The 21,483-nt window shown below is 43.4% G+C and overlaps 1 protein-coding gene across 1 annotated transcript in view; it reads left to right on the top strand.

Annotated features, from left to right (window-relative positions):
* The window catches only part of LOC117734855 (myosin-10-like), a 45,182-nt gene that overhangs the window by 15,738 nt on the left and 7,961 nt on the right, over positions 1-21,483 (top strand). The window contains exons 4-24 of the mRNA XM_034539158.1: positions 6,481-6,508; positions 7,952-8,054; positions 8,485-8,514; positions 11,250-11,342; positions 12,191-12,254; positions 12,677-12,775; positions 13,261-13,404; positions 13,516-13,611; positions 13,987-14,105; positions 14,328-14,480; positions 14,665-14,838; positions 14,929-15,102; positions 17,160-17,274; positions 19,251-19,444; positions 19,662-19,783; positions 19,938-20,007; positions 20,200-20,360; positions 20,460-20,568; positions 20,675-20,806; positions 20,911-21,117; positions 21,245-21,382. Coding sequence (XP_034395049.1) covers positions 6,481-6,508; positions 7,952-8,054; positions 8,485-8,514; positions 11,250-11,342; positions 12,191-12,254; positions 12,677-12,775; positions 13,261-13,404; positions 13,516-13,611; positions 13,987-14,105; positions 14,328-14,480; positions 14,665-14,838; positions 14,929-15,102; positions 17,160-17,274; positions 19,251-19,444; positions 19,662-19,783; positions 19,938-20,007; positions 20,200-20,360; positions 20,460-20,568; positions 20,675-20,806; positions 20,911-21,117; positions 21,245-21,382 — 2,525 coding nt within the window. The remainder of the gene's footprint in view (positions 1-6,480; positions 6,509-7,951; positions 8,055-8,484; positions 8,515-11,249; positions 11,343-12,190; positions 12,255-12,676; positions 12,776-13,260; positions 13,405-13,515; positions 13,612-13,986; positions 14,106-14,327; positions 14,481-14,664; positions 14,839-14,928; positions 15,103-17,159; positions 17,275-19,250; positions 19,445-19,661; positions 19,784-19,937; positions 20,008-20,199; positions 20,361-20,459; positions 20,569-20,674; positions 20,807-20,910; positions 21,118-21,244; positions 21,383-21,483) is intronic.

Here is a 21,483-nt window from a genome sequence, read left to right as displayed (position 1 = left end):
GGCCCCCCGGTTTTCCGATAGTGTCACTGCTGTTGCGACGCCAGCCTGCTGAAAACAACGCCTGCTCCACACCCAAGAGGCCCCAGTGCGGATAGGAGGGGATGGAAACCAGGGGCATCTGAATTCCAGCACACACACACACACACACACGGCCCGCCGGCTCATGAGGCTGTCTGCCCTTCTGTTCGTAGGATGAATGAATGAATGCCTATCCGACAGCTGGTTCAATGGCATCACTGTGACTAATGTGGTTGAGCTGTTTAGTCACTCAGCGGTGGCAAATGGCCATATGTACCGATGAGTACAGTGTACTAATTGAACACAGTTTAACCTATGAGCCAAAGCATCTGTTAGTATTGCTGCTGTTTCCTCAGCTGATAAATGGACCGGATCATTAAAGCTTTAAACAGTTTGGTCCACATCGCTACTCATTGTGTGCTCATTTTAAAGAGCAGGGAACTGTTGTAATGAGAGATTATACAGCTCTTGTATTCTCATTCTCGCCGACAGAATTGAATAGATGGGATATAAAGATATCCCATCTATTCAATTATGTTGGCAACATTGTCACTGCGAAACCTATTTATTCTTATAATAATAAAGTCTTGTGACTTCAGTCCGAGCGTCAAAGTACCCTTGAGAAAAGTGAATGATGTATTTGGATGCGCAGTTCAATTCCCTCCCCCGACTTTTATCACAACGTTCAGTTTACCCGTCATGTAATCACTGTTGGACAATATTTTTACGGCTTTTAAGCTGTTTTCAGACAGAATACAAAGTGAACATAAAAAGATGTGATTAACATTCATTCTGGACGGCGTGAACTGAGGGAAAGACACGTCTCTGTGAATGGAAATGTCTCAAATATTCATAATGCTGCTTCATAAACGACCCACAGGTCAGAGCAGAGTGAGTGGAAGGACAGTGTTTGAGTCATTGGCTGAGCTGCTACACAAAATGCCTGGGAATTGAGGAGGCGTTGGGTGTTATTGAGTTGCATTATGGGAAATGTAGGATCCAGCATTCCTGGAGCTTAACCCATTCTCGGCTGCTTGGATGTTTGACATGATCGTTTTTTATCGTCTGTTGTTAGACATCCAACTTAAAGAAGTGCAAAACTAAATTGGATTTACTCCTGTAAAATGAACTAAATATATAGTTTTTAGTAGTTTTGCGTACACTCACTGCATGTATCATGTTTTAAATGCTTTGCAGGAAGTACTAATACAAAAATAACTTTCATCCTGTGATAGTTTGATACCTTCAACCTACCTTCTCCTTCACTTCGCTCCACACGAGTGTTACCTCAATCACTGTTGGAGGATTTATTGCTTCTCAAGTCGGTTTATCTTATCAAAACTGCTGTTGGAGGATGTTGCTTATCACTCTTCTTCAGCCCGCCTAATGTGCGTCTCATCATAATTGTCCAGAAGCCTCAACGTGACGGTTAACCACTGCAGGTGCCCACAGAGCACAACACAACACTTCCCAGTTGCTACTTCCACTGTCTGGGAATGCCAAGGAGCTCTGTCAAACACACACTTGGAGCTTTGTTCCTCTGCTTTCGAGTAGCTCTGGATTATGTCCTCAGCTCTAGGCTTTTATGAGGAAGCAGGCCGCCGTTTAAATACTTTCTTTATTTTAATCTTTGCACTATTACAATCACCATATTCTACTGTGTCGAGGGAGCTGTGTGTGCACGAGTGTTGGTGTGTAATTGTGTGTGATTTCTCACAACACATGGCAGCGGTTCATGAGAGAGCGGCTCACTGGCTATCACTCTGGATTTCTTATGGCTGTGAAGTGGTTGCCATGACGTCAGAATTTTCATTGTGTGTGTGTACAATTGCGTTTTACGACTTCTTTTATGAACCAAATTGTGAGAGCTTGAATCCCAATGTGGAATAAAATGTGTTACATCCAGCTTCAAAGAGCCTGAAAGGTTGACAATCATGCTTTCAAACTAACTCCCATGTATGTGCCACTGTGTGTTGTTTCTATAACTGCAAGTTGTGATTTTCTTTTCTTTTTTTACCGGCAATATTCTTGAAAATTATTTTTAAAAATGTGTGCATGGACGTGGAGTTGGTCAGTGAGTTCCTCTATACTTAAATAAATAATACATTTATAGGAGGGAGCATGGGATTTTCCTTTGAGTTATCTTTGCCAATTTATCACAAGCATAGGATTAATGAATCTAATTATGGATTGTTTGACAGCTGGTTGATGCACGTGCACAGACTTAACACTGCAACAGCAATTTGGAACAATTAGGAGCTCAATTAGTGGTTTAGACTTTGGGTCGAACTGCATTGAAATGGAGCCATATTGCCGAGGACCATTGACAATAAATGGACGTAATTATGATATTTGTGCTTGGAATGTTTTTGAACACTGGGGTTTTGGATTAAACGGAACAATGAGGAGAATGTTTCTGGTGGTTTAGTTTAGTCTGTGGTTGTTTTTCCCCATTGAATACATAGTTTACAGTTAACGTCACTGCTGATCATTTACATGGCACACAGCAGTGCTTTGCTCTGTGTCACATCTTTTCACAACCGCCTGGAGCTTTGAGAATACCGTCTATCATCCCAATCTTTGGGCCGCTTTTGGATTTAGTAGTTTACAGTAGATTACATGCATGGGTATTAAAGCAGAACAATAATCTGAGTTACAGTCAGGAGAGGGATACTGAGGCTGTACAGGGTTGGATGAGGTTGATAATCAGGGGTTATTGTAACGATTGGGGCTGTTGTGGACATGGAGGGAGAGGGCGATCGCTCTGGAATGTGAAGAATGAGGTTGTTTTTTAAATCCTTGTGGGGGATAAATTATGAGCAGCAAAGGGAACCCTGCTGTGCCGCACAGGCCCGTCCCCTACCATGGGAGTGTAAAGTGAGCGAAACACTGTGTGCAAAGTTTCGTCTTTTGTGTGAACTGCAGTGCACACATGTTTTGATTCGATTTGATAACATTAAGAGCAAACTCAGGAAATAAGGGTCACTATACAGGACCAGCTGTCCATCAGTAGAAAGTGTTCAGTGAACTGTGGCAGATTGGTCTGAGAGCTGCCTCTTCCTGTGCTGTCCTCCTGATTTGTATGTATCTCGTATCCAAACGGAGACGGGAACTGTGGTCCGATCTAATCTTGATAAACGACGGGGCTAACTCATTTCCACCTCGCATTAACGCTACCTATAAGTAATTGGCTGTGAGTTGTTGCGGAAGAAATAAGCCTGCTGCTAAAAGTTCTGATGAGGTGATGAAATTAAAAACATCTGTTTGTGTGGAAAAGTGATTTGTGTTTCCAGTAAAGTCCCTGCTCTGTAGTGGTCTGTCTCTCCACCGTTCAAGGGAGGAAAAAGGAAACGAGAGCAACAGAGGGAACGGGGAAACGCAAAGGGGGTACCGATTTAGTGAGGCAGTAATGAGCTACTGGAAGAGCACATTTCACTTTGATTGGTCCACCTACGCCGATGCCAGCATGGCCCCCCCTGGGTAAATATGACCCAGCAGTTAGTTGCCGTGGTGATCGAGGAAGCAGCAGCTGCCAAGAGGGTCAAGGTGGGAGCGCGGATCAGATGGATACACACACTCACCCACTCAAACAGCACTGGTCACGTTAAAAGAGAATTTTCAGAATAACAACACAGCAGGATGATACAAAGTATAATTCAAAATAAATGTTTAAACAAAACAAACTTGTCCAATTGTCTTCACAGTGACAGGTAGGCCCACACAGGGGAATCTTAACGATATGTGAAAAGCTGTACTACCGTGACACATTTTTCTGAACTTTGTTATAGTTTTTGCCTTTAAAGCCATCCATTACTGCTCATGCTGACACAACTCCAAACAAACGACTGCTGCTGTTGCCAGAGAGACAGAGCATGTGCACCAGAAGATTGTTTCAGTTTGTTCAGGAAAGCTTTATCGGTCACATGGTGTTTATTAAGGCACCAGAGCAACACATGAGGTAACAGTATGTGCATTTCGGCTGCCTGCAGTTATGGGCACTCAGAAGGTCCAGCGTGGCACTTCAAATGAGAATTACAAAATCCCAATTTGTTACAGATTTCTTTTTTGTAGTCAAGAGCTAATGTTAGAAGCATGAAGTCACACATGTAAACTGGTTCTCTATTTAATCGTGTAAAGCTGAATTGATGTTTCCTCAGTGTGCATTTGGTTTTCATAGTCACGATCGGTCATGCGGTGCTGCGCGCCTCAGTCCAGTGAGGCTGGAGGTGTAAGCTCTTTACATACAGTACATAACATGAGGTGCATCTAATAAGCGTCAGGTTCATGTAGATGTGGCTGTGAAACACAGACAGGAAGAGTAATCAAACTTTGAGCTGTTTTTCAAAGGCTGCCTCAGCATCGAGGGAGACGGGGCCAGTTAAAGTGAGCGGCCCGTTCATCATCATGTTATTACAGTAACGGTCATCCAGCATAAGTGTGCTATCTGCTCTGTTTCTGCATATTTGTGTGTGATTGGTGTCTGCATTCATCATCTTCAAAAATAGACGCTCAGATTACAGATGCACGCACGCACGCGCGCAGGCGCGTACAGCCAAACTCATTTGTCGACAGCTTTTATCACATGAGAGAGGTTCACAAGAGCAGGAAACAAAAGGTCATTTCTTTGTTGAAAGATAACACCTTAAAGACTGTGTGAACTGACCCACATCAACAAGGTGCAAGTCATTGGTTATTGCAGGCAAACGTGTTATTTGGTGGCAAAGCCCACAGCCGAACACTTTCATCCCTACAGTGGATGGCCGTCAAAGAGACCTCTTGTATGATCCTTTAATGGTTCTAGATAATCATGGTCAAGAGCTCAAAGAGAGCTTCATAGGGGAACAAAAGGAAAACATTTAACACCGACAGTGTAATATCTAACACCACAATCTGCTCCCATTCCTTAGCAATGTGGTTGCGTTAGATGTGTGGGCATATTGGCGCCTTTCCTTTCCGTTTCATTGGGTTTAGGAATGTGGAGGTGTTTCCCAAATTTGTCTTTTTCTGGAAGCTATAAATCACCTTACTGCAACAAGAATGTCAGCAGAGGTTGAAGAACAGCAGGAGGACACACAAACACAAAGTTCAAAAAGTGGCGCAAAGATTATTACTCATAACTCTCTGTTTTGCTACAGTGACATGCCTTTAATTGAGTCACGAGGAAGCCAAAATACCATCTCATCTCAGAGCCTGTTTGCACATGATGGACACGGAGTGCTACCAGGAGGTTTTTCCATGTAGCTTCTCCTCCTATTTACCGAATATGTTTTGTCTCTGGGCATGGAACATTTATGGACAGAAAAGGGCAAAAGCTGTCTCGTCTTCAGCTGAAGCTGCACCGTTGCTCCGCCTGCCTCATTTACTTTCCGTGTTTACCATGTGTTCCTTGTTTATGAATAAATAGTTTTCCTCTCCTGCCTGTTGCTCGTCTCGGCATTTGAGTCCACCTGCTTGCTTTTAACGTGACAGAAATAAAGTTGTTTAATGTGCAGTTTTGCGTCAGTCTTTTTGTTTGGAGGAAGTCTTAATGTAAATGATAGCTTGATGGTGAAAGTTATGAAAAACGGAACAGAATATCGTGAAATTAGGTTATTTAAATGTACATCATTTAAATTAATTTGGAACTTTTTTTGGTTTGTTTGTCGTTCATTCAATACATATAAACTATGCTTGTTGACCTTTGGTCAAGTAGGCCTTTTTTACAGCCAGGGGTAAAGGGGGTACTTCTGCACTTTTAGCTGAAAGTTATGGATGAATAAGCTAGTTATGGGGTTACACCAGACAAAAAAAACAAAACACTGCTCTACAGGACCTTACAGTACAAAGTTCCATATTCACAGACCTCACTCATCCTCTCTAATCATGAAAGACGTATGGGGCAAAAATCTACAACATTTACCAGTATGTATATTAAAAACGCTATGATTGTGACTGTTTCGTTTCGCTGATAAACAGGTCAGTCCCCCTTGGGGTTCTGGTCTTTGTAGTTCTTTGTAGTGTGCAGCAGGACCTTCAAAGTTGAGAGGTCACACCCTTCAGTGGGCATAGCTAATCCTGTTATCTGGACTTCAGTCTGAATCGCTCTGTGTTGAAAGGGGTTAGAGCTTCGGTTCCTGGTCTGGGTATCAGTGCGTGGCCATAACACAGCATGGAGGAGGCTGAGGAATGAGCTGGTGGCTGTTAAATGCACACACTGGATTAATGTGATTTCGGCGTCACTCAATCTATATTTAAGTGTTTCCAGTTATCCGCATCAGTTGTGTTTATCTAGGAGCAATCCTACCCAGCTCCTGTTTTATTCATGTTGATGCTGCGCCCTGCACCAAGAAAAAGAACTCGCCGTGATGCATTATCGTCCAACATGTTGACCAAATGCAGCCGTTGTAATGATTCTAGTTGTAGTCTCTCCGGGCAGTGAGGATGGAAAGGATGCTGACTGTCTTTTCTGTTTTCTCTGAACAGATCGTGAGGACCAATCAATCCTTTGCACGTAAGTACCGCAACTCTCAACTCTCTCGGCTATTAATTGTCCTGCTTTCCTCTCCTGTGGTCATTTCTCTGTTGGGACAGATGATCTGTTCACTAAGGTGGTTCTGGCGATGATGGTGGGCTGGAAAATTAAACTGTCTCAAGAGGAAGATTATACAGCCACACCTTAATAGGGTTATCATCTCTAAAGACAGGTACACTTCCAATGAGAGCACGTCTCAGGACCGTCCCCTCTGAATTACCAGGTTTCCTGGTTGTTTCTCTCACCTTGAGTCAGTTGGCCGGCTCCCATCGTCCTGCTGTGTTATTTAAAGACTGGTTTCAAATAACTTATTGCGGAGGCTGGGTTGTGCAGCAGCTCTACCCAACACTGAGGGGGTTATGAGTGTGGTTTGGTGCCGTGCCTCCGTCGTCTTTGGCAGAGTAATTAAGTGCCACACTCTTTCAATGTGGCTCGAGTTGACGCTGCCAATGAACGGGCGAGCGCTGTTGCATAATCTGTCCTAGACTCTGACAAGCACACCCCCTGTTGGTGACAGTGCAGCTATTTTAGCAGCGTTAATAGGTAGTGTGGTCAACCAGTTGGAAGTGTGTGAAAAAAGGTCTTGAAAACAAATGGGGAGCGGCTGATGAGACAGAAACCTGTAGAATCCAAAAACCGTTGACCCTCTGACGTATGAGAGTTGTGAGAGAGTTGCCCTGGAACCTTCCAGGTTCACATCTTTTCTACAAGGAAAAAGAGGATGTGTGAAGGTCAGCGGATGGTTATTTCTATGAAACATATTCTGACTCTATGAATTTATGAAGACGTCAAGCCAAACTGGGATGTGTAACTGACTTGACCTATATATGCTACGTCTGTATCCTGGGCTTTGAGGACTCGCCCATCGAATTGTAGTGCTCAAACTGCAGTGGTCTATGAGCTAATAGCCAGCTCGACTAAAGCCACCGGTATGAAGATAGATGTCGTGTTGCTGGCCTGGTTTCGAGGTTGGCCCCGTTTTGTTGGGCTCTGGGACCCGACTGCGGGAGCCGTGGACGGCTCTGCCTGAACAACAGCTATCATTAGAGACGGCCCAAAAGCAGAGCCTGGAAACTTTGGAGACTAGCCCACCAAACCACAAGGCTCTCCAGTAAAACAGGCTGACGGACGAAGGGATGCGTTTAGAAAACAACAACGCAGCCGGATGGCCGTCCGCTCTCAATACCTCTCTTTCATTTATCTTTGTTTATTCTTTCCACCGTAATGACTAGTTATTATATACACCGACTACTGTGCCTGCGATGCCTCACAACTAATCACTTGTTATTTACGATTGCTAACAAATGGTGTTGTAAACAACGTGCGTCTCTCCTTTTCTCACTCGTTCTTTATTCCCTCACACTTCTGCTCCCTCTGTCTGTCCATGTCGATGCTCATGCGGTCTCTCCCCGTTGTTTTCAGAGGTGAATCGGGAGCAGGCAAGACCGAGAACACAAAGAAGGTCATCCAGTACCTGGCCCACGTTGCCTCCTCACACAAAGGACGCAAAGACCACAACATTCCTGTGAGAGCCCCACTGCCGACACGTCTCCTCCTCTATCCTTGGCCAAGCATGGGCCTCCTCTCTGATTATTGTAATTTAAAGGAATAGGTTTCGCTTTATTCGCAGAGAGTTAATGCCAGACAATAGCAATCAGATCAATCCCACTCTCATATTTGTCATAACTACAATTGTATTTTATTTATAATGAATGAAATGTGATGTTACTGTGTTCTAATTTAAAATTGAAGTGCATAGCTTTGTGTTAATTACTCAGCAAGTTGTGTATTGATCCGCAGCTAACCTAATAGATTTTAGGTCACTCCTCCCGCTTCCTGTTATCCAATGTCATTCTGCAAGAGTGAACCCAACGCTGGGCTCAAGTGTGTGCTGTTTCCTGTGGCTTGAGCGCCTCAGGTTTTAACACTTGCATTTGTTTATCTGTAACAAACAGCCCGAATCTCCCAAAGCCTTCAAGCTCCAGGCAAGTGTTTCTACCGCTTCTTTAAAAAAAAAGAGAGTGTGTGGTCCGTTTTGGTGTATATGTGCATGCCCTTCTATCCCTCCATCTTGGCCCCCTACATAATGATGTTGACAGACTAATCTCAGCTTCCGTCTCCATGAGGTCTTTGTTTGTGCTGGCTGCCTCTTTGAAGCCCCACTAAATCTACCATTAAACCAGCAGGCTCATGATACTAAAACACTTTGTTTTATTAGTTGGCTTGGGTTTATTAGGACAGTTGGAAATTGAGATGTTTCATTAGGAACACATGTCAGTCAAATTCAAAAGAATCGGCCACTGTTCATAATAAGTGCTTTTTGAGCATTAAAGCGGAAATTCGCCACCTTTTCAAATGGATGTCCAATCAGTGTGGATGGTATATCTAGTTCATTGAAGTAATTCATTCTTCAGGGCGTGCAGAGTTCTCCTACCTTGCCGTCCGTGCCTTAATGTACCAGCATGCATTGCGCATGAGCTACTGACGGCCGGCCCAAACATAGTGAGGGTTATAAGTTGCGCCTTTATTTACGCAGGTAATAAATCAAGAAACTGGAGGCTCCCCAGCGGGAACCAAGACTGCAACGACTCTTTGTTATTTTTCCACATTGTTAACGGCAGCGGAATATAAATCCAAGCTGAAATAGCAGCCTGTAGTTCTATCTCGCATTCATCGACGTCACTGTCAAGTCAAATGATGGATGCCGGAAGAACAACACATTTTTTGCAGCTGTGAAGTGAATATATGACACTATATGGGAAAGGAAGATTTAAATGACGAAACTTGATGGCAGTTGATCAAAACTTTCAAATCTTCATGCACGTTTTCCCTTGGTGATGTACTCTAGATGCATGTGTGTAGTGTGAACAGCATTCCAGTTAATAATGCATTGGTGTTTTTTAAATTTTGTTATAATATTATTCCATGTGGTTTGACTGTCCTTCAAACCAAATGTGGCTTCTGCTGCCGGGACCATAACCAAACACAGGAGATGTTTCTATGTGGATGCGTTAGCCTCACCTGGATCTTCCAATTTGATTCCATATTGTTACCCAGAAGTAACACAAATGAGACTCTGCTGACACAACTCCATCTTCTGTCTAACAAAACTAGATTTTTTTGGGCTCACTTATTCTCAGCGAGATTTATCTGTCAGCTATTTTTCCTTTCTCCCCTAAACCAATACCTGATGTTCCTGTGTCCTCTCTCAATCTAATGACTTTAGAAGCAGTCTTGGCTGCGACCTATAACCTGCAGCTCTGAGCGCACACAATACGGGTGAATGCTAGTTTAATGTGCTGTGTTTCAGTAGCTTTAACTCGGGGTCAGAGTACACCACCCTCACTGACCTTAATGCTGCTTTCCTTCTGCGTTGCATTACGGCATTAAGGCCAGAGGAATGTAGAACCATAAGGTGGAGGAGAGATGTCTGGAAGGGATGGGGGGGTGAAGTAGGAGAGGAGGTAAAGCTGAGTTGGAGGCAGATGAACTTTCATATTTCTCTCAGTGAGGAAGACAAACGGCCTGTTTATTCTGTGTTGTTTTATGTCATTCACAAACTGAATGATTCAGGAAAAGAATGAGGAGTCTGCACAAATATGTCAAAATGTTGTCTTAGGGACCATATTGGCCACGTCCGGCCCGAGAGATTCAATTTAGTATGCAGACCTCGAGAAGAGTAGATTATTGTCAGAAAACCTTTATTCTGGACCCAGACACATCATTTTTCCCCACTTCTATTCACAATTTTCTGCAAGAGCACAGTGTGTCAACACAAAATAATGATGTTGTTTTTCAGTTATGACGTTTACATGTTTCCTTTTTTTTAGCAGCACCTTCTGTCGGTGACATTTTGGGCATGATGAAAGTTATATGATCACATATAAGTCATTCTCTTTAGGGGATGTCGATGAATGGGTGACTTTCAGTAGTCGTAGGACTCAAAAAGCGCCGTACAAGTCCGTTTGCCATCTTTCCCCGCTCTATCTCTGCTGCAGGTCAAATGACTCGCTGTAGTCCAAGTGTTTCTTTCAGTGGCCATTTCTGGCTGGCCAATTCCCTCTGTTCCCCCTGGGCAGCCGGAGTCCTGTGGAGCATCCTGGAGCAGTTAAAGCCGGGCTGTGATGTGCTGTGGGGGCTATTTATGTACTGCACTGGATGGGGGAGATTGCGTCATGTGTAGGGCATGTTGAGGTTTTTGGGGCTGTAGGGAATGTCCCAACCACATATCTATCCAGGTTTTGAGATTTGGGAGGAAGCCATCTCTACCGCCATGGTGGTACAGTCTTTGTGTATTTATAGGGCATATCATCATAACCATAGGAATATGCAGACCGGAAAAAGGCTCTCACTAATCAACCCAAACTAACCGCAGCTATCGGGCATATGTGGAAACACGCTCGCTGTGTTGCCGTTGTGGTTTTACAAGTTCCGTCAAGCCGTTTGGTAATCTTGGCCGAACCAACACGTCGAGTACCCCTGACAAAAATCACAGTGTACTGCAGTTGACTAAAGTAGAGCCTACAGAGCCATGATGAATTGCTGACTGTCTGAAAGATTGATTTAGCATATTAACGTGGCTACATTTTTCTCTTTTTCGAAGGATGGAATTTAGCCTGTTTTGGCAGAAACTGGAAAATAGGATTAACAGTGATAGATTTTCTTTGCCAGACATGTTTGACCGCTAGTTTGCTTCTTACCTCTCTGTCTTTCTCCACAGGGTGAGTTGGAACGCCAGCTCTTGCAAGCCAATCCCATCCTTGAATCTTTTGGCAATGCCAAGACAGTGAAAAATGACAACTCATCACGCTTCGTGAGTTCACCGTTCCTGTTGAAGTGATCATTTGTTTTTACAGTTCGACCAAATGTAAAGATAGTAAACCTGAAAGGAAACACTCTGGAGCCAACATAAATCTGTCAGTGCAGTTGCCTGAACGGATTTCTACAAAGAAATGTAAATAATCTAAAGCCAAGACCTCTAGTTTTATGTCATTCTGCAAATATTTCTTTTGGGGCTTTTTATTTCAAATCAAAGTCCTAAAGTCAAAGTCAGCTTTATCGTCATTTCTTTCATTTGTGCAAACATACAAAAGATCTGAAAGTACGTTTCTCTCTTGTCCAACATAAAGTGATTGTAGTAATAATAATAATAATAATAATAATAAAGTGCAAAACAGATAACAACAACAACAAAGAACATGTAGACAACATATAAGTTAAGAACTATAAAAACTATGAAACTTTACATTTGTATTTGATGAAAATTTTTCAAAAAATGTAAATGATCAATGGTATTGTTTTATTTTTAATACGTCCTGATTTTCTAGTACCATCATTTTCCTGCACTTTTAATATGTTGTTATTGTCGCTCTAAGCACTTAGTCATTTTTAACTTAGTCATGTTGAATGACTAAGTGAACAATGTGGCCACGGCTAACTACCGCGGTGTTTGAATCACGAGGCCCAGTCGACACACATTCACAGATATTTTGTTCTCGACAGTGTCTCGGTCATCTGCATGAATCCACAAAGTGATATTTAAAAATGCAATGTGCTGAAAGGGAGATGAAACCTAAGACACAGGACACTCTGACATCATAGACCTTTTGTTTGTATTGACCTGTAAAGTTTTAACACAAACATGCATCTTGTCTTCTGCAGGGGAAGTTCATCAGAGTCAACTTTGACGTCACAGGCTACATTGTTGGGGCCAATATTGAAACTTGTATCCTCTTTGAGACGGTCTGAAAGGAGCAGACGGTCAGAGGGTCGTTTCAAACACAACGCGTGGAGCTGAAAGACGCGGTACACGTTGAGTTTAGAGAGCAGTGGTCAGGCTGTACGACTCACCGCTGTACGACTCAACGCCGGCCCCCGAGCTATAGAAACCACATTTTATATAATAATAGATCCTTCAGGAAATATTTCTTTGTTGAAGTACAGGTGACACCTGCACAAGGAATAAATATTTGACTTTAGATTCTTCTAAGATCTTGTTTTTTTTGACCTGTTGCTCCGCATGAGCAGAAATTCTGCAACAATGTGGTTATCTTTTTCTACCATCGACTACAACAACAGGGACAGTATCAGTTTCCTGTTGTTATCCATGCTGTCATTTCGTGGTCAGTCCTTAACCTTTGCTCTCAGACCTCCTGGAGAAGTCGAGAGCCATCAGACAGGCCAAAGATGAGAGGACCTTCCACATTTTCTACCGCCTGCTGGCAGGGGCTGGAGAGCACCTCCGAAGTGAGTGTGGAGCTATCCGGTTAAACAAAAGCACCAGGGCAATGACAGAGAGGTTTCATGTGCCAGTCTGCCTCAGGCGAGGAAGAGAGCTAAAGGAAGCTGGTTCCAATTAGCACCGGCCAAATAATCTTTTTCCCTCGTTAACTTTTAACGTAGCTTGTTAGTACATTGTTTCATGATGATGCAGAGCGTGTTTAGATAGCACGTTTGTCTGATGAACTCGTGGATTTAAATGGTCACTTGATCTCTCCTCCTTTGAGTCTCGACCGAATTGTCTATTTTGAGCACGGATGCAAATGTAACACATACTTCACTGTAATGTTTCCGTCCATTAATCAATTAAAATGACTTGCGAGTGTAAATCAACATGCATCATGGTCCTAACACACTGTACAAACAGAAAGTATCCTAATTCAACACCACGAACAAGAAAGAGGCTACTGATTAAATAACATAACAATCATCTTTTTCCTTCCCTTTTGCAGCGGACCTGCTCCTCGAAGGCTTTAGCAACTATCGGTTCTTGTCCAATGGTAACGTTACCATCCCTGGCCAGCAGGACAAGGATAATTTCCAGGAGACTCTCGATGCCATGCACATCATGAGCTTCTCCCATGACGAGATCGTCTGTGAGTAGACCTTTCCAGATGTGCCCTGAAACGCTTTTTATCATTTCAATCGTTTGTTTCCTCGTGCTGTTCCATGACCTAACGTCTGAAATGTTATCTCGTCGTCTCCAGGCATGTTGAAGGTGGTCTCTGCAGTGCTGCAGTTTGGCAACATTATCTTTAAGAAAGAGAGAAACACGGATCAGGCCTCCATGCCCGAGAACACAGGTAAACACACACACACACACACACACACACACTTCCTCAGACATACATACACACACACTGTGAGCACATACTTTCTTAGTAGCATGGTAACACTAGTTAGATTGTGTGCCTTCTTCTATTAGAATGCGTGTAATGTCTGGATTAACACCCGGCCAGGATATGCAGACTTTGGGTCATATATCCTGGATTGTTAAAACAGAGCTCGGCCCCTGTTGTTTTTCAGAATTTAATTCATTTTAATTATTTGAATCTAACACCAAACTTAAATCAGATTCTGAACTTATTATTTAAAAAAACATCAATCAGTTTTTGTATTGAATCTGAAATGTATATGGAGCAATATGTGACGAGCCTCCTGCTTTCTTTCACTCCCAGTGGCGCAGAAGCTCTGTCACCTGCTTGGGATGAATGTCATGGAGTTCACCAGAGCTATGCTCACCCCGAGGATCAAAGTGGGACGAGACTACGTCCAGAAGGCACAGACCAAAGAACAGGTAAGACGCCATTTAACTCCGTCAATGAGAATGATGTTTCTGTTCCACGTTTATTCATATCATTTAATTTCTGTTTGTAGTACACCTCACTTTTGTACATGATAAATCAACAACAACAACACAAAGTTTATATCCGTGCAGTTCCACTCATGGCTCAGTGGGCTATGTATTATTTCGGGTCCTACGTCCTTCAATGTTACTCAACCTGGTTGTTTCCTTCAGGCTGACTTTGCCGTTGAAGCCCTGGCCAAGGCAACGTATGAGCGTCTGTTCCGCTGGCTGGTCCACCGCATCAACAAGGCCCTGGACAGGACCAAGCGGCAGGGTGCATCTTTCATCGGCATCCTGGATATCGCTGGCTTTGAAATCTTTGAGGTGCTGATTGTGGTGTTTTTAATACTAACAAAGCTCAAACTACCTTCTGGATATTGATGTTTTGTTTCTTTAAACGTAGATCAAAACAGAATCCAGTGATCAAGGTTATCTGATCATTTGGGTTTTCCCTTAGGTCAATCAAGTCACCACAACTAACAAACATCTTATTTACGCTTCCTTTCAGCTGAACTCCTTTGAGCAGCTGTGCATCAACTACACCAACGAGAAGCTGCAGCAGCTCTTCAACCACACCATGTTCATCCTGGAGCAGGAGGAGTACCAGAGGGAGGGCATCGAGTGGAGCTTCATCGACTTCGGCCTGGACCTGCAGCCCTGCATCGACCTCATTGAGAGGCCGGTCAGTGTTCCCCCATCTATGTGTGTGACTGTAAGCGTGTCTGCATATGAATGCGTGTGTTGAACTATTGTTTCTTCTTCTTCTTCTCAGACCAACCCCCCTGGTATCCTCGCTCTGCTGGACGAGGAGTGCTGGTTTCCCAAGGCAACCGACAAGACCTTCATAGACAAGGTGCTGCAGGAGCAGGGCACACACACCAAGTTTCAGAAGCCGCGACAGCTCAAGGACAAAGCGGACTTCTGCATCTTTCACTACGCAGGAAAGGTGTGTATTTCATGCCCATTAAAGTGTGTTACAATCTGACCGCTCCCTTGGGAGCGGTAGCTTGTTGGACCTTGTTGCTACTCTCTGAACAAACAGGCATGTTTTGAAAACCATTATTCATGTCTACTGCCTCAGATTCATCCACGTCTTTTCCTAACGCCTCTGTTTCTGTTTTTGAAGCCTTTCTCAGAGGCACATATTGAGCCCCCTTGAAGGCGCTGTGAATCAGGTCATTGCCTAAAAAAGTATAGCCCGGTTGTCGTACAGCCACTATAGGAAACTCACATCTGGTTTGCATCGGTGTGCGATTGAGTCTTTGGTGTCTGGTGGTTACATAACGTGGCGTTTCTTTCAACTTTCACCTCTGTGTGGTGGTCCGCCATCTGTAAAGAGAAAACGATACCCCGCAACATTCCAGAGAGGAGCGCTCGTCAGTCGCAGCGTGAAAGCTGAGATCATCGCCGGAGCGGTGGTTTAATTACTTGTCTCTTCGTCCCGTCTTTTGCACGTGTGCGTGCATGTGAACACGGTGGAGAGCATCAGTCGCTCATGTCCAAACTGCACTCCTGGACCCGAAGCCTTGCCATGACAAACAGGTGAAAATCTCTGATTCAGCCCGATGTCACGCATTGGATACTGGAGCCAGCGTTACATTTGAACTTGGTCAAATAAACCCGGCATGACATGAAAATAAGTGCAAACACAGTGAGTTTGCTTTTCCCGGATTCGGATGAAACCCATGTGGAATTCTTACATTCCTCGTCTCAGGTTGCGGTCCGTGTCAATTATTTCTTATTACGTTGTGCTCTCTTCGTAGTACCTTAGACGTTCAAAGGAACACATCCAAGTAAAAGTCATCATCGTGTTACAGAGACTAATCCCATCAACACTCTGTGGTCCAGTTAGACCTGACTGTGCTGTCAGTCAAATATATATAATGTGCAAATAATATGGTGCAATGTGATATTAAGTTGAGGTACAACCCATCAATGATTCTTGTTATGAGTGTTGTGTGTCACTTATTTCCTGAACTTTCGACCACTCATTGCATCTATTATTAGCACACACAGCACATTTGGTACTGACCGTGAGGAAGAAAAACAAATGTGTGGTGTTTAAGAAACACCGCGCAGACTGGTGCAGACGGGTGAAGCAAGAGCATCTTTCTCTTTGACACTTTTAACGCTGGGATGTAACAGTAATGAAGGGAAAGGAGTGGATGACATGTATCAAAGTTCATGAATTACGCATTACTAATTTGATCATTCGTTATAGCCTTTGCAGTGCACTTTTCGAAACATGTCTGTTCAGAACGGGCCAAATGTTTAAATGTTGCTGGTCGCAGCTTTCGAGAAACAACAACTTCATACAAACAACTTCTGCAGACGTCAACTTCACCCTATAGTTTCATCACAGTGTTTAGATGTTAATCAGATTGCATTGTGTTACTATTCTAACTCATGGTACCCCAAAATAACTCACAAAATGTCCTTAAAGCACTTAAAAAATATGCAACTCAACTGTACACACTGGTAGTTACGTGTGTACTTTTACTTTAGAGGAAAACTTTACTTGACAGAAACAGGTTATGTTGCAGATTCAGAATTGACTCACAGAACAAAACAATTAAAATATGATGTATTGTTATTTATTGAAACTATGCTCATCATATTGAAATCTCCATCTCTAATAGACACTCTTCACTCTTCACTTAACCTGTCCAATGTAAACATTGAGTGAGAAAACAGACAGGCAACGGCAGAGTAGCGCTGGTTTTGTAGCCCCTCGACTCTGGGGAAGTGAGGAAAGGTTTGGTCGTAACGTTACAGCATTGAAGTTGTGTTACAAGGATTATATCCAGGATCCAGCAGAAAAAAGTGACCTGCTGAGCAGCCGTCTGCCTGCTGTGGCCCTGAGACAATACATCCACCAGGTGTAAAGTAGATTGGAGGAGCTTTATGTAGATACAGGATTCCTTCAGGATGCCTGCGTGTGTGTTTGAGCTTTGCAATGGTAACGCAGTGGAACATTGTGTTGTTGTCGCGGTGTTTCTCCAGGTGGACTATAAAGCTGACGAGTGGCTTATGAAGAACATGGATCCCCTGAATGACAACGTGGCCACGCTGCTGCACCAGTCGACTGACAAGTTTGTGGCTGAGCTCTGGAAAGACGGTGAGTCTCTCAACATGTATGTTGGTGTGAGAAATGTCTCAACAGCTATATAATAGATTGTCATCACATTTGGCTGAGATGTTGATGAACTGTAATCATTTTGGCGACGCTTAACTTTTCACCATTAGGGCAAAATGTGTCTCAATTCTTTGGTTTATGACCAAATATCCTGCCGACCTAACGACATTACCATCAGCCTCATCTGCACTTAGCTGAGAGCACAGTTGTGCCTGAATACAGCCCTACAAAGCCACTAGGGTGGCCGTAGACTCTACAAAGAAACAACGGACTGGTGAAAAAAGGGAAATATATCCTTCGTTCTCTCACAATTCCTGTCAGTTTCTTTCAGCAGTGTGCTTGATGGTTACTCTAATGTGGGATGAGTTTTGCAGCAAAAACATGAAGAGTATTGCTAATCCTGGTTTTTCTCCCCCAGTGAGTGCACTGTTAATATTTCATGCAGTCCGCCTTCGTAGCCATTCTTATTATTTGACATTTGTTTCTTTATGGAACGCCAGATAGTTTCAATGGAAAGCAAAATGGTTATATAACACTTTCTGTACTAATCTTTCTCCCGATAAATGTTCAGCTAACCCAACACTGGCTTATTAATATACTTGTTCTGTATTATTACAATGCATGAACTGACATATACTCTTCAGTCCTCTTTTTGTAAGCTAATTAATGCGTGTGCAATGTATGTTTGTGGGTGTGTGAATGATTGTCTGCCCACTTTATTTCTCGTCTTCTTTCTCTTTCCGTGTCTCTGTGGCTGTAGACATTCAGACGTTTCAGAGAGCCTCTTTCTATGACAATGTGTCTGGGCTCCATGAAGCTCCAGGTGAACAATAGTAACATTTAACCCGGTGTCGCACTGGCTTCTCCTCATCCTCTGTGCTGGAGGGATCATTGGTTCCCTGTCCTGTCCTGGCTGCACTGTGCACCCCTCTAAAAATATCCACTCTGGCTTTGCATGGCTAAAAGAACACCAAGACATTTCATTCTTTCATGAGTGCTGGTGGCTAACTCTAAATAAATACAACAAATATTGCTTTAAGCCAGGTAAGGCATGCCTTTTTCAGAGAATTAGAATGTAAAATGGGCTAGGGCATCTGGATTATAAAACTCTTTTAGGCCAGCTAAAGGGGTACAGTAAGGAAACCGGACTGATTGTACTAAATGCTTAGAGAATGTGTCACCACACCTAAAAATAAAAAGTATCCACTAAATAGAAATGTAGTCTATGCAAAGCTGCCGTCAATTGCAGTCCACCGATCCACCGATAAATGATATAGTTATTTGAAAAAATTTTTTAACAGGCTTAACCTAGAGCATGTGCGTCAGAGCCAACAGCAGATGGAAAGAGATAGCAGCGTCCACATTGATTTAGAGGAAGAAGAAGAGCTGGATCTAGAATTGATTTAAATTCTTACTTGCTGGTATTTATACGTTATGAGAGAATGGAATATCTGAGGCACCTGCACGCCAGACATCTGGTCCACTCATCAATCCTTTTTATTAACAGACGAGCCAGTTGCAGGTTGAACAGTTCAAATCTTAATGGGGTCGTGTCCTTAGGTTTAATCCGGCAGATGATGGAAAATTGTTTTATAGCTTCCCTGTTTTAGCAATATGCTTGTGTATGTTATATATTGAGGGGTTAGCAGAGAGACATCTTATGTTATCTTGCCCATAGATTAAAAGCAGCTGATGATCTCGGATCACAGCTGGTGTGACATCATTGTCTGTCTTCATGCTTTATCACAACGTAAGAAAAGAGTTGAAGACTTCAGCCTTTATTGGTAACGTTTCTTGATGAATATCCACATTGGATTCAGATAAAAGACTTACAAGTCATTGGCTTTTCTCTTTTCTACTTTCATGTCAATAGCACGACACAAATTCATCAGTAAAACCAGCACCACGATATATCTGCATTAATGCATATCTCTTCATATCGTTTTTTTCATCGCCAGTCGACAGAATCGTGGGTCTGGACCAGGTTGCGGGCATGAATGAGACGGCGTTTGGCGCCGCCTACAAGACCAAGAAGGGCATGTTCCGCACCGTGGGACAGCTGTACAAGGAGCAGCTATCCAAGCTGATGGCCACGCTGAGGAACACCAACCCCAACTTTGTCCGCTGCATCATCCCGAACCATGATAAAAGAGTGAGTTTTAAGATTGTCCCAGTGACCCTCACTACCTGCTGGACTGAGATACTGCTCCACTAAATCTGTCTATATGTTACTCTGACCACATTTATAGATTCTGTGGATTTATATCAACAATCATGTTTACAGCATAAAATGCATCCCGTTCAAGTTTAAGTGAAATGTATTAATCCAGCACCTTCTTCATCTCCTTATTCTTCTCCCTCTTCCCCAGGCTGGTAAACTGGACCCCCACCTGGTTCTGGACCAGCTGAGGTGTAATGGAGTACTGGAGGGGATTCGCATCTGCAGACAGGGCTTCCCCAACCGCATCGTCTTCCAGGAGTTCAGACAGAGGTAATGTTGTAATGTGAACTTAGCTAGTATGATATAAAACACAGAATCAATTACATTAGATAAACAGAATAGTCATAAATAGAATGTCACAGAGATAAAAGTGTTTCAGAGAGAAAATGTCTTCTTCTGACATGATGCTGGTCTCTGTGTCCAGGTATGAGATCCTCACCCCTAATGCCATTCCCAAGGGCTTCATGGACGGCAAGCAGGCCTGTGAGAGAATGGTAAGGACTTGGGTCTCAGCTCAGGACAAATGAAATGATCTCGACTGCTGCCTCAGAGGTCACAAGGCTCACATTTGAAACAAGAGTCCTCTTTTATTATAATTTATTTTTGTGAATTATTCATTCAAATTACACCAAGCAGTTTTTCCTTCAGTTACCTCCAGTAGTTCAATGTCTCCCTGTGTTTGATAGATTAAAGCCCTGGAGCTGGACGGCAACCTGTTCCGTATCGGCCAGAGCAAGATCTTCTTCAGGGCCGGAGTCCTGGCCCACTTGGAAGAAGAGAGGGACCTGAAGATCACTGACATCATTATTTACTTTCAGGCCGTCTGCCGGGGGTATCTGGCACGCAAGTAAGGGTCGCTCTTTCTATATGTCTGAACATAAAAAGAAGATTTTGCTGTTGTCTCACTCAGTCTTTGTTCTCTTCCTCACTCACTGTAATGCTTCAGGGCCTTTGCGAAGAAGCAGCAGCAGCTCAGTGCTCTGAAGGTTCTCCAGAGGAACTGCGCTGCCTACTTGAAGCTTCGTCACTGGCAGTGGTGGAGACTCTTCACCAAGGTTTGTGTGTTTGTACGTGTTAGTTGTCATGGCGTTTGTTTGACTCTCGAGGTCACTAATCTCCTAAATGATCTCCTGAAACATTTGCCTTCATCCGTACCCGCAGGTGAAGCCTCTGCTGCAGGTGACCCGGCAGGAGGAGGAGATGCAGGCTAAGGATGAGGAGCTGGTCAAGGTGAAAGAGAAGCAGACCAAGGTGGAGGGAGAGCTGGTGGAGATGGAGAGGAAACACCAGCAGGTCAGTCACAACTGCAACGTCGGTACCAAATTAAAACAAAATGTAGAGGTTTTTTTTTTTAGGATGTTCAATTAATCGTTGACATTTTTTTGGGGGATGTGTAGTTAATTGAGGAGAAGAACATCCTAGCCGAGCAGCTGCAGGCAGAGACAGAGCTGTTCGCGGAAGCTGAGGAGATGAGAGCTCGTCTGGCTTCCAAAAAGCAAGAGCTGGAGGAAATCCTTCATGACCTGGAGTCCCGGCTGGAGGAAGAAGAGGAGAGGTCCCAGGGCACGCAGAACGAGAAGAAGAAGATGCAGTCCCATATCCAGGTGTGTCCCATGGACGTACTGGTTACTGAAAAACAATGTTTGCACTCTTGTAAATGTATTTCTAAATATTGCTATTTCAAATTACTGAAATATGTTTGCTACTATGATTGTGTGTGTGTGTGTGTAGGACCTGGAAGAACAGCTGGATGAAGAGGAGGCTGCCCGGCAGAAGTTGCAGCTGGAGAAAGTGATGACTGAGGCCAAAATGAAGAAATCTGAAGAGGACATTTTGTTACTAGAAGACCAGAACTCCAAATTCCTCAAGGTGAGACGGAGAGATATTCTGCAGGTCTACAACCTCTACAAGGTTTTGGCTGGAAAGAGGTATTGTGTCAACATGTGATGGTTCGTTTCGAATTAGAGATG

This window comes from Cyclopterus lumpus, chromosome 8, assembly GCF_009769545.1.
Source record: "Cyclopterus lumpus isolate fCycLum1 chromosome 8, fCycLum1.pri, whole genome shotgun sequence".
In the NCBI taxonomy this organism is placed as follows: domain Eukaryota; kingdom Metazoa; phylum Chordata; class Actinopteri; order Perciformes; family Cyclopteridae; genus Cyclopterus; species Cyclopterus lumpus.
This window is presented reverse-complemented; position numbering and strand designations above follow the sequence as displayed.